Source organism: Octopus bimaculoides, chromosome 3 (assembly GCF_046866305.1).
Source record: "Octopus bimaculoides isolate indiv1 chromosome 3, ASM4686630v1, whole genome shotgun sequence".
Lineage (NCBI taxonomy): Eukaryota > Metazoa > Mollusca > Cephalopoda > Octopoda > Octopodidae > Octopus > Octopus bimaculoides.
Window position 1 is genome coordinate 133,560,414 of NC_142930.1, and position 13,608 is coordinate 133,574,021.

At 36.8% G+C, this 13,608-nt stretch overlaps 1 protein-coding gene across 1 annotated transcript in view; it reads left to right on the forward strand.

The window, feature by feature from the left end:
- The window catches only part of LOC106876246 (tyrosine-protein kinase CSK), a 58,002-nt gene that overhangs the window by 33,123 nt on the left and 11,271 nt on the right, over positions 1 to 13,608 (forward strand). The window contains exons 4-5 of the mRNA XM_089349689.1: positions 7,736 to 7,835; positions 13,056 to 13,214. Coding sequence (XP_089205815.1) covers positions 7,736 to 7,835; positions 13,056 to 13,214 — 259 coding nt within the window. The remainder of the gene's footprint in view (positions 1 to 7,735; positions 7,836 to 13,055; positions 13,215 to 13,608) is intronic.

A 13,608-nucleotide genomic window follows, 5' to 3' on the forward strand; every position in this document is an offset into this window, starting at 1 on the left:
CTTTCATCCTTTCGGGGTCAATATAATAAGTACTAGTTGAACACTGGGATCAATGTAATTGATTTACCCCATCCCTCGAAATTGCTGGCCTTGTGCCAAAATTTGAAACCAATATTTCTAAGGAGAGCATGAAGGCTTAAGTTGCTAAGGTATCAGCCAGCTGATAGTTAAGTTATTATTGGAATTGCTATGACAGGTGAAAATATTTAGCCCTTTAGCATTTAAACGAGTTATGTCTGGCTTAAATATTCTACCTGTTTTATGTTCAAACTGGCTAGAACTAGCCTCTCACACCTACTCTACAATGTCATTCCAATCTCAGTAAGTAGGAAGGCAGACAGATCACAAATCTCTTCAGGTAGATAGCCCTGCTTGATCTGTAGAAAAGGCATAGGTAGAAACTCCATAAGATGTACTCGGTGTAAGCTATGGACACATAAGAGGTGCAGCAATATCAAAGGAAGGTTAACTGGGAAGATAGTTTTTGTGTGGCAGATGCACAGGGGCAATAAACACTGAAGATGTACAGAAAACAGATTCCATCACATGCCAGAAGGAAAAACTAGAAGTAGTTGGTAACTTCCGTTACCTAGGTGACCAAGTTGGTAGCGGGGGGGGGGGGATGCTCTGAGAGTGTGGCTGTTAGAATAAGAATAACTTGGACAAAGTTCAAAGAATTCCTACCTCTGCTGGTATCAAAGGGCCTCTTGCTCAGAATGAAAGGTAGACTGTATGATGCATGTGTGTGAACAGGCATGCTACACGGCAGTGAAACATGGGCTGTGACTGCTGAGGACATGCATAGGCTTGAAAGAAATTAAGCTAGTATTCTCCACTGGATGTGTGATGTTCAGTGTGCACCCTGAAAGAAAAGCTGGACATAAGAAGCACCAGATGTGGTGTGCAAAAGAGACGACTGTGCTGGTATGGTCATGTGTTGTGTATGGGCGAAGACAGCTGTGTGAAGAAGTATCACACCCTAACAGTGGAGGGGACCTGTTGAAGAGATTGACCCAAGAAGACATGGAATGAGGTGGTGAAGCATGACCTCCAAACGTTGAGTCTCACAGATGCAATGACCTGTGACCGAGACCTTTGAAGATATGCTGTGATTGAGAAGACCCAGCAAGCCAAGTGAGATTGCAGCCATGGCCAATGTCAGTGTTGCATTACCGGCCCGATTAAAAGTACCCTTCATTTGTTGGGCAATATGCTGTGCTTGAGAAGACATGTTGAGTCAAGTGAAATCATAGTCATGGCTGGTGCCAGTGCCTTTTGTCTGGCACCCGTGCTGGTGGCAAGTAAAAAATACCATTTGAGCATAGCCAATGCCAGTGTTGGTGGCACATAAAAGCACCATTACATATTTCTTTTTCTTTTTCAAACTACACCAGATCTATTTCAGAACATGTTTTTGAGAATGTTCCACCAACATTCCTTATTAGAACATATTGATATACTTGACATCACAAATATTTTTCACATCAGAGGCTCCTAGCAGCATCAACAACAAACTTCTCTCACATTAATAACCTAAATGTGAACCCACATTTCAACAGAATGCAGACATTTTTATGAAACATTAAAAATAAAAATTAATTGCCAAAAGCAAATTAAGTACTTTTCAGCTTGACAATATAACAAAGAAAAACACAAGTTAAAACTGCCCATGAATGTCACACATGGAATTCAAAAAGGTGCCCAAGGTTGTTGTTGAAAAGGTGATGGATAATCTTGTGGGTGTCTACCAAGTCGGTTGTCAGACATCAGAGCTTTAATGTGTTCATGCCCAGGGAAGCAAGACTATAAAGAATTCCATGATGAAAAGAGTCAAGCAGATTATATAGAAGATTCTTACATCAAATATCACCCATATATGCTGGACTGCATCTAGTGAAGGGTCTTTTGATTAATTGGCATTCAATCATTAATTGATGTTCTCTAGCCTCTGATCCATGGGTATGCTGTCTCCTCTCTCTGTTTTTTCTGCTGTTATTCTGCTGGTCTCTCTTCCTTGAGCTTGCTACTCTCGTACTTCCACTTCTCAGAACCCACCTAATGCACTCATCTTTCTATCTCTTGGCTCTCCACCAACCACAGTCATTTCTCCCCCAAATATTGCCTCTTTTGAGCCTTCTCTTTCATGCCAGTGTTGACCTACAATAGTTTAAATGGAACATTAACAGTATCAAGTTCACTGGTTTCAGAAGACTTACAATGGTCATATGTCTTACCTCTTCCTTCTTTACCTTTTCTTTAAAAAGAAAAGTCAGCCTGATACAACTCAGTCTTTACATGTATAATATGTATATGTTAATTATTCTGAAAATTAGCATAATTACTGCATTTATTTGCATGTAATATGCTCTTTTATCATGAAAAAACATGATGCTGTGATTTTTTAACAATGTTCACTTTATATAACAGGTGCACTTTTGTCACCTGTTTCATTTAGGATGTGTGAACATTTCCAAAGTATTTTATGCAACAGTTACAATTAAATCTGACTAAATGCTCCTTTTTTTTCCATACATTGTAATACTTAGGAATAGTCATTGCATTTACACAAAAAATAATTTCGAGGATTTCATTACCCATAATTTAGGGTGTACATTATACACAAATATGTATGGTATTATGTGGGCTAACATTGGAGGACATGACAACTCCGTGCGTATTGTTAAAGCTGCATATCTATAGCAAAAAATTGTCAACCCTACTAGAAATAGCAGTCAAATCTCATTAAAATCAGATCTTACTATTTAAAAAATATATAAAGGACACGTTGGATAATGTAATCCCAGATTCACTGTGGCTGAAAAGAAGACAGGATGGTCTCATTTAGATTGCCTTTTATTGTAGGTCTGTATGGTTGGGGTTGACTTGATGCAAAACACAAGTGTAACCCATATACTGTTCTTATGGCAGATCTTATGTTGTTATAAAGTTTTATTCTGAGGAACATACATGGATACACTTTACAGAGATGTTTAAAATATGGGCAGTAGAAGAAGTGTAATATGCCACACTGCACCATGTCAAACTGTCACACTGTGTAATATGTCGATATGCAACCATCAGTGTCATAAGCATCAAGTAATGTCAAAATGTCACACTGCACCCCATGCAAAATACCACTGCATATAGGAATGTGCAGTATGAGCCTTAACTAAGCAGTGATATGGTGTAATAGGAAAAACAAACCTGTTTGCTGTGTTGTTCATGAGCTGACTGTATGATTGTCATAGTTCTGGTTGAGTAGAGGTAACCTGGGGTTACTCAACAACAGCTTGAAATGTGATAGACTCACCTGCTGACAACTAAATATATTGACCATTGATGGAATGCAGTGCTAATAATATAATACTAACTGTTGACCCTTTGCCTGGTAACGGCTCTTTCGTAGGCAACAAATTTCTCAGTAATGAGTTTCTGATAGTTAATTTGCCATACTAAGCTCAAATTCCAAACAAGCAAAATTTGTAGTTAGAACTAAAGGTACTTATTACTTTAATAACTGGTATAAGATTTTGTATACAGTAACATCTCACAACAAAGGGTAGTAAATAAAACGAATTTATTTTTCTTGAAAAGTGCGATGGTTGAAGGAAATAAAAAAAAGTATTGGGGTTGATTTGTTTGACTAAACCCTTCAAAATAGCAGCTTAGCATGGTCACAGTACCTTAGCATGGTACTTTGGCATGGTCACAGTAAAAAAATATATAAAGCTTCTTCGAGGGTTATATAGACACATGAGACCATTTTCCTGATTTTTGTGGAATATAAATTCTTCTCCCACTGGATGGGATGATGGATGATCTGCCTCTGGAATAGTTATTTTTGCCAACTAAATGGACTGGAGTAATTTGAAATGAAGTGTTTTGCTCAAGGACACAGTGTATTGCCTGGTCCAGGAATCAAAACTTCAATCTTACAATCATGAGTGCAATATCCTAAGCACTAAGGCATGTGCTGCCACTCATGGGCACAGTCCACTGACTGAATCAAGTAAAAGATAAAACGAACTAAATATGTTATGTTCTGAGCGAAACCAGATATGTGGAAGCTGTGTAGAAACCTGAAAGATGAGCTGTGTTTGTAATTTAGAAGTCCAACCTTGTTACACTGTCATGCAGATTCCATTTAAGAATTATGTTTAGGCTAAATGTATCTGGGGAGTACTTGACAATTCTGTAGTTAGTAAGCCGTTCAGTTGATTAAACTACTGAATAGTCATATGTCATTCTTAGTGAGAGAGACTGTCTGTCTGTCTGTCCACACGTACATGTGTGTGTGTGTGTGTGTGTGTGTGTGTGCATGCATGCATGCATGTGCTTATGTTTTTGCTTTAACTGTGATTTTCTAATGAAATAATTATAACATTATCAACTTGAGTTATATATTCTTTGGAAATTGTGTGTGTATACATACATACACACACATATATATGTTTAGATAATTTGGAAAAACGAATTTCCAAATCAATCAGGTACAACCTTTCAGCATTACATGCATCTGCATATCGTACCTTGGGGTCTTATTTATCATATATTTATATATTTATTTAGAAAGATACAAAGTATCTAATAAAAGTCAATAATAATTCAGTTTTGGGAATTAATAGATATGCGGGTGTTCTATTTCAGATAATACAAAAAAAAAATAATCTAATGAGTATATCTGAAAGTAAACTCATGGTATCTATTTGCACATCATGAAATAATACTTAAAGGACATAACCATTATACCAGCAAGGTATATACTATACTTCCTTAATTATCTCCTACTTTAATTAACACTAAATTAATTAAATATGAAGGAACTACACATGTTTCAGTATTGGAAGATTACAATATATATACATACACACAATTGTATACATATATATATATACATACACACAATTGTATACATATATATATATACATACATAAATACATATATGCAATCATCAGATTTACAATTATTCCAACACACCTTCAGGTTCTTTTTCAAACTATTATAAATCTAATTTTACATTCCTTTAAAAAATAAGCAATAAAATTAAGCATTAAAGATTAAAAATCAAAAATAAAATTTATATTGGTTTTGCCAATATTTCTGTTGATTTTTAAGAATTTCACCAATTCTACTTATTTTTAATAATTGAAACTGAAAGAAACCATAACACATTTAGCACAGTCATTAAGTGATGGTTTCTCAACCGACAGCATATAAGGAGTGTAAATAATCAAAATGTATTGCTATGTTGTCAAAAAGTGGACACTAAAATGATTTTGACAATATTCCTGAATAGTCTTACCATCAAGAAATATGATTATTTGCATATAAAATATATATAAATTTCGAGCATGGCCGTTGCCAGTACCGCCTGACTGGCCTTCGTGCCGGTGGCACGTAAAAGCACCCACTACACTCTCGGAGCGGTTGGCGTTAGGAAGGGCATCCAGCTGTAGAAATTCTACCAAATCAGATTGGAGCCTGGTGTAGCCACCTGGTCCACCAGTCAGTCCTCAGTCAAATCGTCCAACCCATGCCAGCATGGAAAGCGGACGTTAAACAATGATGATGATGATGATGATGAGTGTTAGTCCATATTGAATAAAACCCAAACGTTATGCAATATGGTGTTCTATATTTTTATACCGAAAAATTATTTAAATCATTGAAGTTGAACTAAAAATTCCATTTTGAAACAAACTTTTGTAGGTGATCTTAAATTTTGGATATTAGTGTATAATAAGAGGGATTAGTAAATCCAGGTAGATATTTATAAAGCGTTTAGTGTTAAATGGATTTGATTAATTATATGAAACACTCAGATACCAATAAATGCAAGTAGAATTATCATCCATTCACTGACAAGTGTTATATGCGAAACTCTGATGCCTGAGGAACTACTAAAATTTTCCTAGAACCCACAAGATAACAGGGTCATTTGTGATCAATAGGCAAAGGAAGACTATCCTTGTTGTTGACATTGAGTAGCGAGGTCCTTTTCTCCACTACTTTCTAGAGAGGCCATAAGCCAACAGGCTGAGATTTGATGATACACCGCAAAGCTAAGCACTTCATGGACATGAAACCCAGTGTAATCCCATAAACTGGCCTTATCTAACTGTATCTATATATTTTGGTTGCGCATACTATAGGAGTCATAAGGCGCTGCTCCGTATGGTCCCACAGTTTCCAGCTAACTTGGAATATTAGGGTCTTATCCATTGTCTTGTATTCAAGATCCTCTGCATGACATCCTGTTAGTTCAAAGCCATGAATCTGATCTGTTAGGTCCTGCCAATAACTAAATCCAAGCCATGCTGGTGACACTTCGATTTATTGTCATTGAGATTTACTCCTCTAATGGTTAAGGTTTTGTCTGTCTCCTACCCTTCAACCTGTCTGGCCTGGTAAGACCTGCCTGAAGATTTCTCTCCCTCCAGCATAGCTCTCCAGGTCAATGGACACACAAACACTTCACTGTGGCAAGGTACTTGTTGAATTGGCCGTTGACTACATGGTAGTTCTTCTGCCCTTTGACAGGTCTATTTTTCATCCTGCAGGGTGTCCAACAATCACCCTCCTTACCATTTTTGGCTTCCTGAGGGACGACCTAGATATATATATATATATATATATATATATATATATATATATATATATATATATATATATAAATGGTGTATGTATGTCTGTTTGAAACTCTCTGTAAACTTCATCTTTATTTTAGTATCTAGAACAGTTTTTCTCAACCATTTTGTTTTATATATATGGACCCCTTTTATTCCTTTTTTACTCAAATTAAATATTATGGGGAATTGTATTAAAAAAATAGTTAAAATATTTTGCATATTGTGGAAGTGTTATCAGTTTATTTTAACAAAAATATCTAGACAAAGTCAGCTTTGCAGGACCCATTGCTCTCCAAGCTTGTTGATAAGTGGTTTTTAACAAGCAGTCAGCTAATTAAGTATTCGTCAACTATGTTGTGTCTGTTACTTACTTTAGTGATCTTTGTATCTTTGGTAATTACTTACAACTAGGTGAAGTGAACCATTTCTAGTTATCTTGGTCATATACACTGCACATCAGTAATTTAATATGAACTGGAGAAGATACTTCAGTTAGCAGTCTAAATGCTATCATTTTTACCACTTGCACTAGTCACTTTGTACAAATGCTGAAGGTTTTCTTTAGCAAATAGATCTGTTTTGGTAATGATGCATGCAAATTTTATAAAATGTACCATATCTCATGTGAATTATTTTTATAGAAAAACATTTCTAACTCTGCTCTAAAATATTTCTGGGCAATAAGTCTCAGAGAAAATGTGGACCTGACATTTATATAATTTGCAGATCTGGAGCTCCAGATATATCTTGACTTGTCTTTGTTGAGAGCAGTAAAATCCAACAGTGAGTTATCATATAGAGTAGTGTGTATCAATCAAAATATGTTGCATTCCTTTAACTGTCTATTATATTCCTGTTGGCCTGTAAGATAATCACTGCTGTAAAGGTGGGCAAAGTAAACTCATTGTATAACAGTTGTCATTGTGAAAAACGTATTGAAATCATTTTAAATAAGAATCTTTATTTTTAAGTTCATAAAAGGCAATGTTTAACTGCAATTTGCTGAGTTAGTGATAAAGAATTGTTAAAAAAATTTTTAAATATCACATTTTGTTAATTTTTTTTCTGCTTATTTTATTTTCATCTTTTATTGTTAACGAGGCAGAAGTGTATGAAGCCTGTTACAAATCAAATCCAGTTGCTGTGAAACAATTAGTAAAAATGGAATTTACTGACAAGGTTCTTCAAGAAGCTAATATAATGATGTAAGGAACTTCCTTTTTTTTTTCTTCTATGTTTATATATTTTTTTCTGCTTACTCAGCAGATTCCTTGACCTTTGAGATTGGTGGAGCTGATAAGATTTATGTTGGATTTGATCATCTAGGGGTGGGAGAGGAAGGGAATCAGAAATTTGACATTCTGTGGTGTGAAGGTAAAGGTAGGGCATAGTGGTTAGTGTGGAGTCTCTGGGAGAAGAGACACCAAATGGGTGACAAGAGGGGAAAGATAAGTGTGTCAGGCTGTGGACTTGGTTGGAGATGATATCCAATTAGCTAGTTCAGGGAACCAGAACCTATTGTAGTAGTGATAGAATAGAGTGGAGAAATACTGATACCTATGTCCTAGGGATTGTAGCAGCTGCACTACCCTTGATGTGGTAGCAATATCCAGTTTACATGAGCTTTGTAGATCATCAGCAGTTGCACAAGAGCTGTAGTTGTGTGTGGTTCAAAGAAAGAAAGCTATTTATTATTTTGGATGCAATTTTTACTACATTATCAATATGAAGTCACCAGAAAAGATAATCTGGGATAGTGCAGTCCAGCATTTGTAGCATTTGAATCCAGCATTTGAAGGTGTCTGTAAACATAAGGTGAGAAATGACAAATTGATTTTGATTTTGTTTCAACAGCAGATAACTTAGTTACTGGCTCTGTCATTTGAGTGCTCTGTCATTCCTATAAAAATCAATTTGGAATTTCTTTTGCTACATACTGAATGAAGGTAATTATATATAAAGCCATTAAACTTAGATAAATTTCTTGTGTTGCTCCTGTCAAACTGGATTGCATGTAGGTTGTTAGTCAAATGACTTAGCACAGTCAACAAATCTCATGCTTTAGGTATTCTTTTCCTTCATCTAGTTTAGTCCAAATCTATACACTCCAATATGCATTGATTTATCATGTGGGTATTGCAAACACTTTATAGTTCCAGTATATTTTATCGGCCTCTTTGTTCTGATTGTGGTTATGGTAGAAAAGATGGTCTTTGCATGTGACATTTGCTGTTCTTCTGCATTTATCATTCATGGTATGCATACCTAAATATTATTTAGGACTAATGAATCTATTGATAACTACTGCTGCCTTTTTGTCGGTGCTTTTCTTTTTAAATAGCAATCCGGACTGAGTTTAAGCGAGGGTTCTGAGGACGGTGGTTTTGCAGTTTAATCTTGAATCAGACAGGAATCCAGCAGATTTATGATGAAACACACTTCAGGTGTGTCAGTTGTATCTTTTTGTACTAATTTCCTTCTTTATGTTGGTAGCATGTAATTTGAGGGAGATTTGTCTGCTAGTTTCAGCAAGTCAAGTAACTGTGTGGAGGCTGTTTCATCAATTGGATATTGTAGATGTACTAAAATGTTAGGGAGTGATTACAAATATTGTGGCAGAAGAAAATTGAAAAGCATATTAAAGAGCCTATGATTTAGTTAAAAATAAATTTCTAGCATTGACACAAGGCATGAAATTTTGGTGGCAGCGGTTAATTGATATCACAGATCTTGGTACTAGACTAATATTTTGTTTTAAACTGTGCTTGCGAAGACCTGTTGAGGCAAGTGAAATTGTTGTTGTGGATGATGGCAGTACTGCCTCATTGGCACTTGTGCCAATGGTATGTAAAAAGCACCATTTGAGCGTGGTCGATGCTAGTGCCGCCTGACTGGTCCCATGCCAGCAGCATGTAAAAAGCACCATTCAAGCATAGTCATTGCCAGTGCCACCTGACTGGCCCTCGTGCCGGTGGCATGTAAAAAGCACCCACTACACTCTTGGAGTGGTTGGCGTTAGGAAGGGTATCCAGCTGTAGAAACTTTGCCAGATCAGATTGGAGCCTGGTGCAGCCTTCTGGCTTGCCAGCCCTCAGTCAAACCGTCCAACCCATACCAGCATGGAAAGTGGAGTTAAATGACGACAATGATGATAATGACCTTAAAATAATCCTTTCTTATTTTGGGACAAGGCCAGCAATTCTGAGGGATGTGGAAATCAACTACAGTGAGCTCCAGTGCTCAACTGGTACTTATTTCATTGACCCCTGAAACAATGAAAAGCAAACTCAGAATGTAATGATGGAAAAAATGCTGCTAAGTATTTAGCCCTGCATGTTAACACTTCTGCCAGCTTGCCAACTTAATTGACCTTAAAATAGTGGTTTCAGATTTTACCACAAGGGCAGCAATTTTAGGGGCTCTGCCAAGGTTGACTTTACCTTTCATCCTTTTTGTTTCAGCCATCGCAAAAATTGACAAACAGGAGAGAAGCACTGCAAAACAAAGATGCACTACACGGCAGTAGGACTACACTCGATGCTGCCAGTCAGCATACTGATGCCTGAGGGTCACATCAAGTGGCTTCTAGTGGCAGAAACCTGAACTACAATGGGCTTGTCCCACAGAGAACGTTTCCTGGTTACTTTTGGGTACCCCTTGTACAGTTTTAACAAATAATTTTACATTCAGCTTCTGAATCTAAAACTCAAGATAACACTGATGAATCTTGCAAACTTTGACCACAGCATATAGTAAATACCATTGTACACTGATTAAAATAAGATAACTTTGACATTGTAAATTATATCATTGTGACAAACAATAATCCTGATAAACCGAGAGAAAAAGAACTGCCTGTTTTGGATGATTTTTGACATGCCTTAATGATAAACAATGAATAATTTTTGATAAATTTTGTGTTGTTGATTATTAATTTTTTTCCTTGTGAATATCTAACTTTTTGGCATTTTTTCTAAATGTTCTTTCTTTAGTTACGTAGGAGAATGTAGTATTAGACATACTATAATTATATTATCATACGAATTACTAGAAGTAAAAACCATGTGATAATGTTATGCTCATATATACTATCATCATCATCATCATTGTCTGCACCAGACTCCGGTCTGATTTGGCATGGTTTCTATGGCTAGATACCCTTCCTAATGTCAACTACTCTGAGAGTGTAATCGATGCTATTATGTGGCAGCACGGGTGCCATTTGCGTGACACCAGTATCTGCCACAATTGTGATTTTACTTGGCTTGATGGACCTACTTCTCAGACAGGACATAATGCCTAAGTCATTTGTCATGGCCTTCATGAGACACAACGTTTGAAATGATAATATGATACCCTGTTTGTTATAAATAGTGGAGAAAGTGACTTCATTTGTTGACAACTGGAATGTGAAATATGTCTCTGATGTATCCATGATTTCAAGCTGTCTAATTTCTAGACAACTTGAAATTATGGATTACAGTGTAGTTAATTAGGTGCAGCTATTGTACAGATGAGTTGTTGCAGATATTGCAGTAGTGACAGGTTGGCACAAATATTGTAATATAGTGTAATTACTGTAGTATGCACAATAAACCAGTACTCTATTTAGTATAGTGTCTTCAGATAACTTAGTATTTTTAACTTTTTGTATTTTTGTTTGGTCCTAGGGAAAGGGCCACTACCTATAGCCATTGAAAACCCTCCAAAACTGTTGTGGTTCATGTTCAACTTGAACATTTTGTATATCCATGAAAGAAAAAATATGAATGGACAGAGAGATTCAGAGGATTGTAGTTCTAGAAGACAAGATTGGAGAGGTGAGACAAAGTAGAGATGAGTGAAAAAAATAGGTGAATAGTAGACAGCTTGTTGTTCCATAAGAACAGAAATCATTTCACCAGCATTAAAAGAGACAGAAAATAATGCATTTATGAGTCATAATTGTAATACATTGGTGAGGTAATTTTTGCCAACTATCCAAATATACTTTTTCTCCAGCCTGTGATATTTGTCTGTGTGCAGTAGCAGTGTTGTCCTAGATATTTGAATAGTAACTTAATCTGGGTCATCTTTTTACTGTGCAGACAATCAGCATTTGTTCAGAGCTGAAGTTGTTAAACCTCAGGTAAACAATGATTGTGATATTCCAGTTGTGTCATTCCATATTTTTTCAGCCATAGTTAGGAGTTATATTACTCAATATATCAGTTGAAAAAGTTAGGTGTAATTCAAAGGAGATTTAGTTGCTATTTCTAACAGGTCAGTTGACCATGTAGTGGTTTCCTCAGAACTTAAATAATTTCTACTTATGCAGAGAGGCCTTAGCCATTGATACTTTAACATTCCTACAGGTGTGGTGGGTTATCATAAAGGATGAGAGGTTGTGAGTCTTCTGGTATCAGTTCACATAATAATTATGCTAGTCTGCATTATAATTAGCACTATACATGTTATACCACTTAATAGTATTAGGCAGTGTAGTGTTTATGTTGTGTACTGCATATGTATTACATCATGCAGTGATTTTTTATAGATACACCTATTGAAAAGCATTAACCTCTGTTATAGTCAGCTATCAACCAACAAACAGTGAGTGACATTTTCACCACTTCTATCTGTTTAAGAATTAATTGTGATGGCACCTGTACCAGTGGAGCACTATAAGCACCGTCTGAGCGCGATCGTTGCCAGAGCAGCTGTCTGGCTTCCATGCCGGTGACACGTAAACAGCTCCAGCGTGATTGTTACCAACGTCGCCTTCCTGGCACTTGTGCCAGTGGCACGTGAAAAGACATTCGAGCGTGGCCGTTGATCGTTACCAACGTCGCCTTCCTGGCACTAGTGCCAGTGGCATGTGAAAAGACATTCGAGTGAGATCGTTGCCTGTGCCGATAGACTGGCTCCTGTGCAGGTGGCACGTAAAATACACCATTTCGAGCGTGGCCGTCGCCAGTACCTGCCTGACTGGCCCTTGTGCCGGTGGCACATAAAACACCCACTACACTCTTGGAGTGGTTGGCGTTAGGAAGGGCATCCAGCTGTAGAAACTCTGCCAAATCAGATTGGAGCCTGGTGTAGCCTCCTGGTCCACCAGTCCTCAGTCAATCGTCCAACCCATGCTAGCATGGAAAGCGGACATTAAACGACGACGATGATGATGATGATGAAACTAAATAAAGTTTTGTTGATTGTTGGGGAACTCCTGATTGAAGAGTTGATAGTGATAATTTTTAATCTCATCACTACAGTTGAACTGTATCCATGGCAATGGGTATGATAACTTAGTCTACCTTAGGTCAGGAATAAATTGCAGGAAAACACTCAAATTGTGCACTAGTCTGGGAATTTAGGAAACCTTATCTTATACTGTACTACACTAGCTACAGCAGATTACTTTAAGCTTTTCTCATTTTATATTACAGTACATTGAATCACCGAAACATATTAAAGCTACATGGTGTCGTGCTTGACAAGGATGTTTACCTGGTTCTGGAACATATGGATGAAGGAAACCTCATGATGTACCTACGGTCTCGAGGTAGGGATAGCATCACTGAGGAATGGCAATTGAATTCATCATTGTAAGATACTAGCATTGTATATATATATGTGTGTGTGTGTGTGTGTGTGAATCGAGGACGTTTATATTACTTCTGAGGTATTCTATATTTTTTAGCTAGAGTGTAGTTGGGTCTCAAGGATGTGGTACAAACCTAGCAATATGTGTTTTATAGTGAAAACAAAATTTCCATTCAAATGGCAATTGCCAGACGATTTTCTGCTTGAGTCTAACTGTTTTAAGTTGTAGTAGAAATGCTATTTATGTTGCAAAGAGGCATACGAGTATTGTATCAATTTTATAATGGAAAAATTGATGATATTTTGTACATATGAATATGCCAGAATTCGGGCGCAATAAAATGGGCTTGCCTGCGCAATTGCACTCGTGGGTGGGGGGTTTCCTCACTCCTGTTC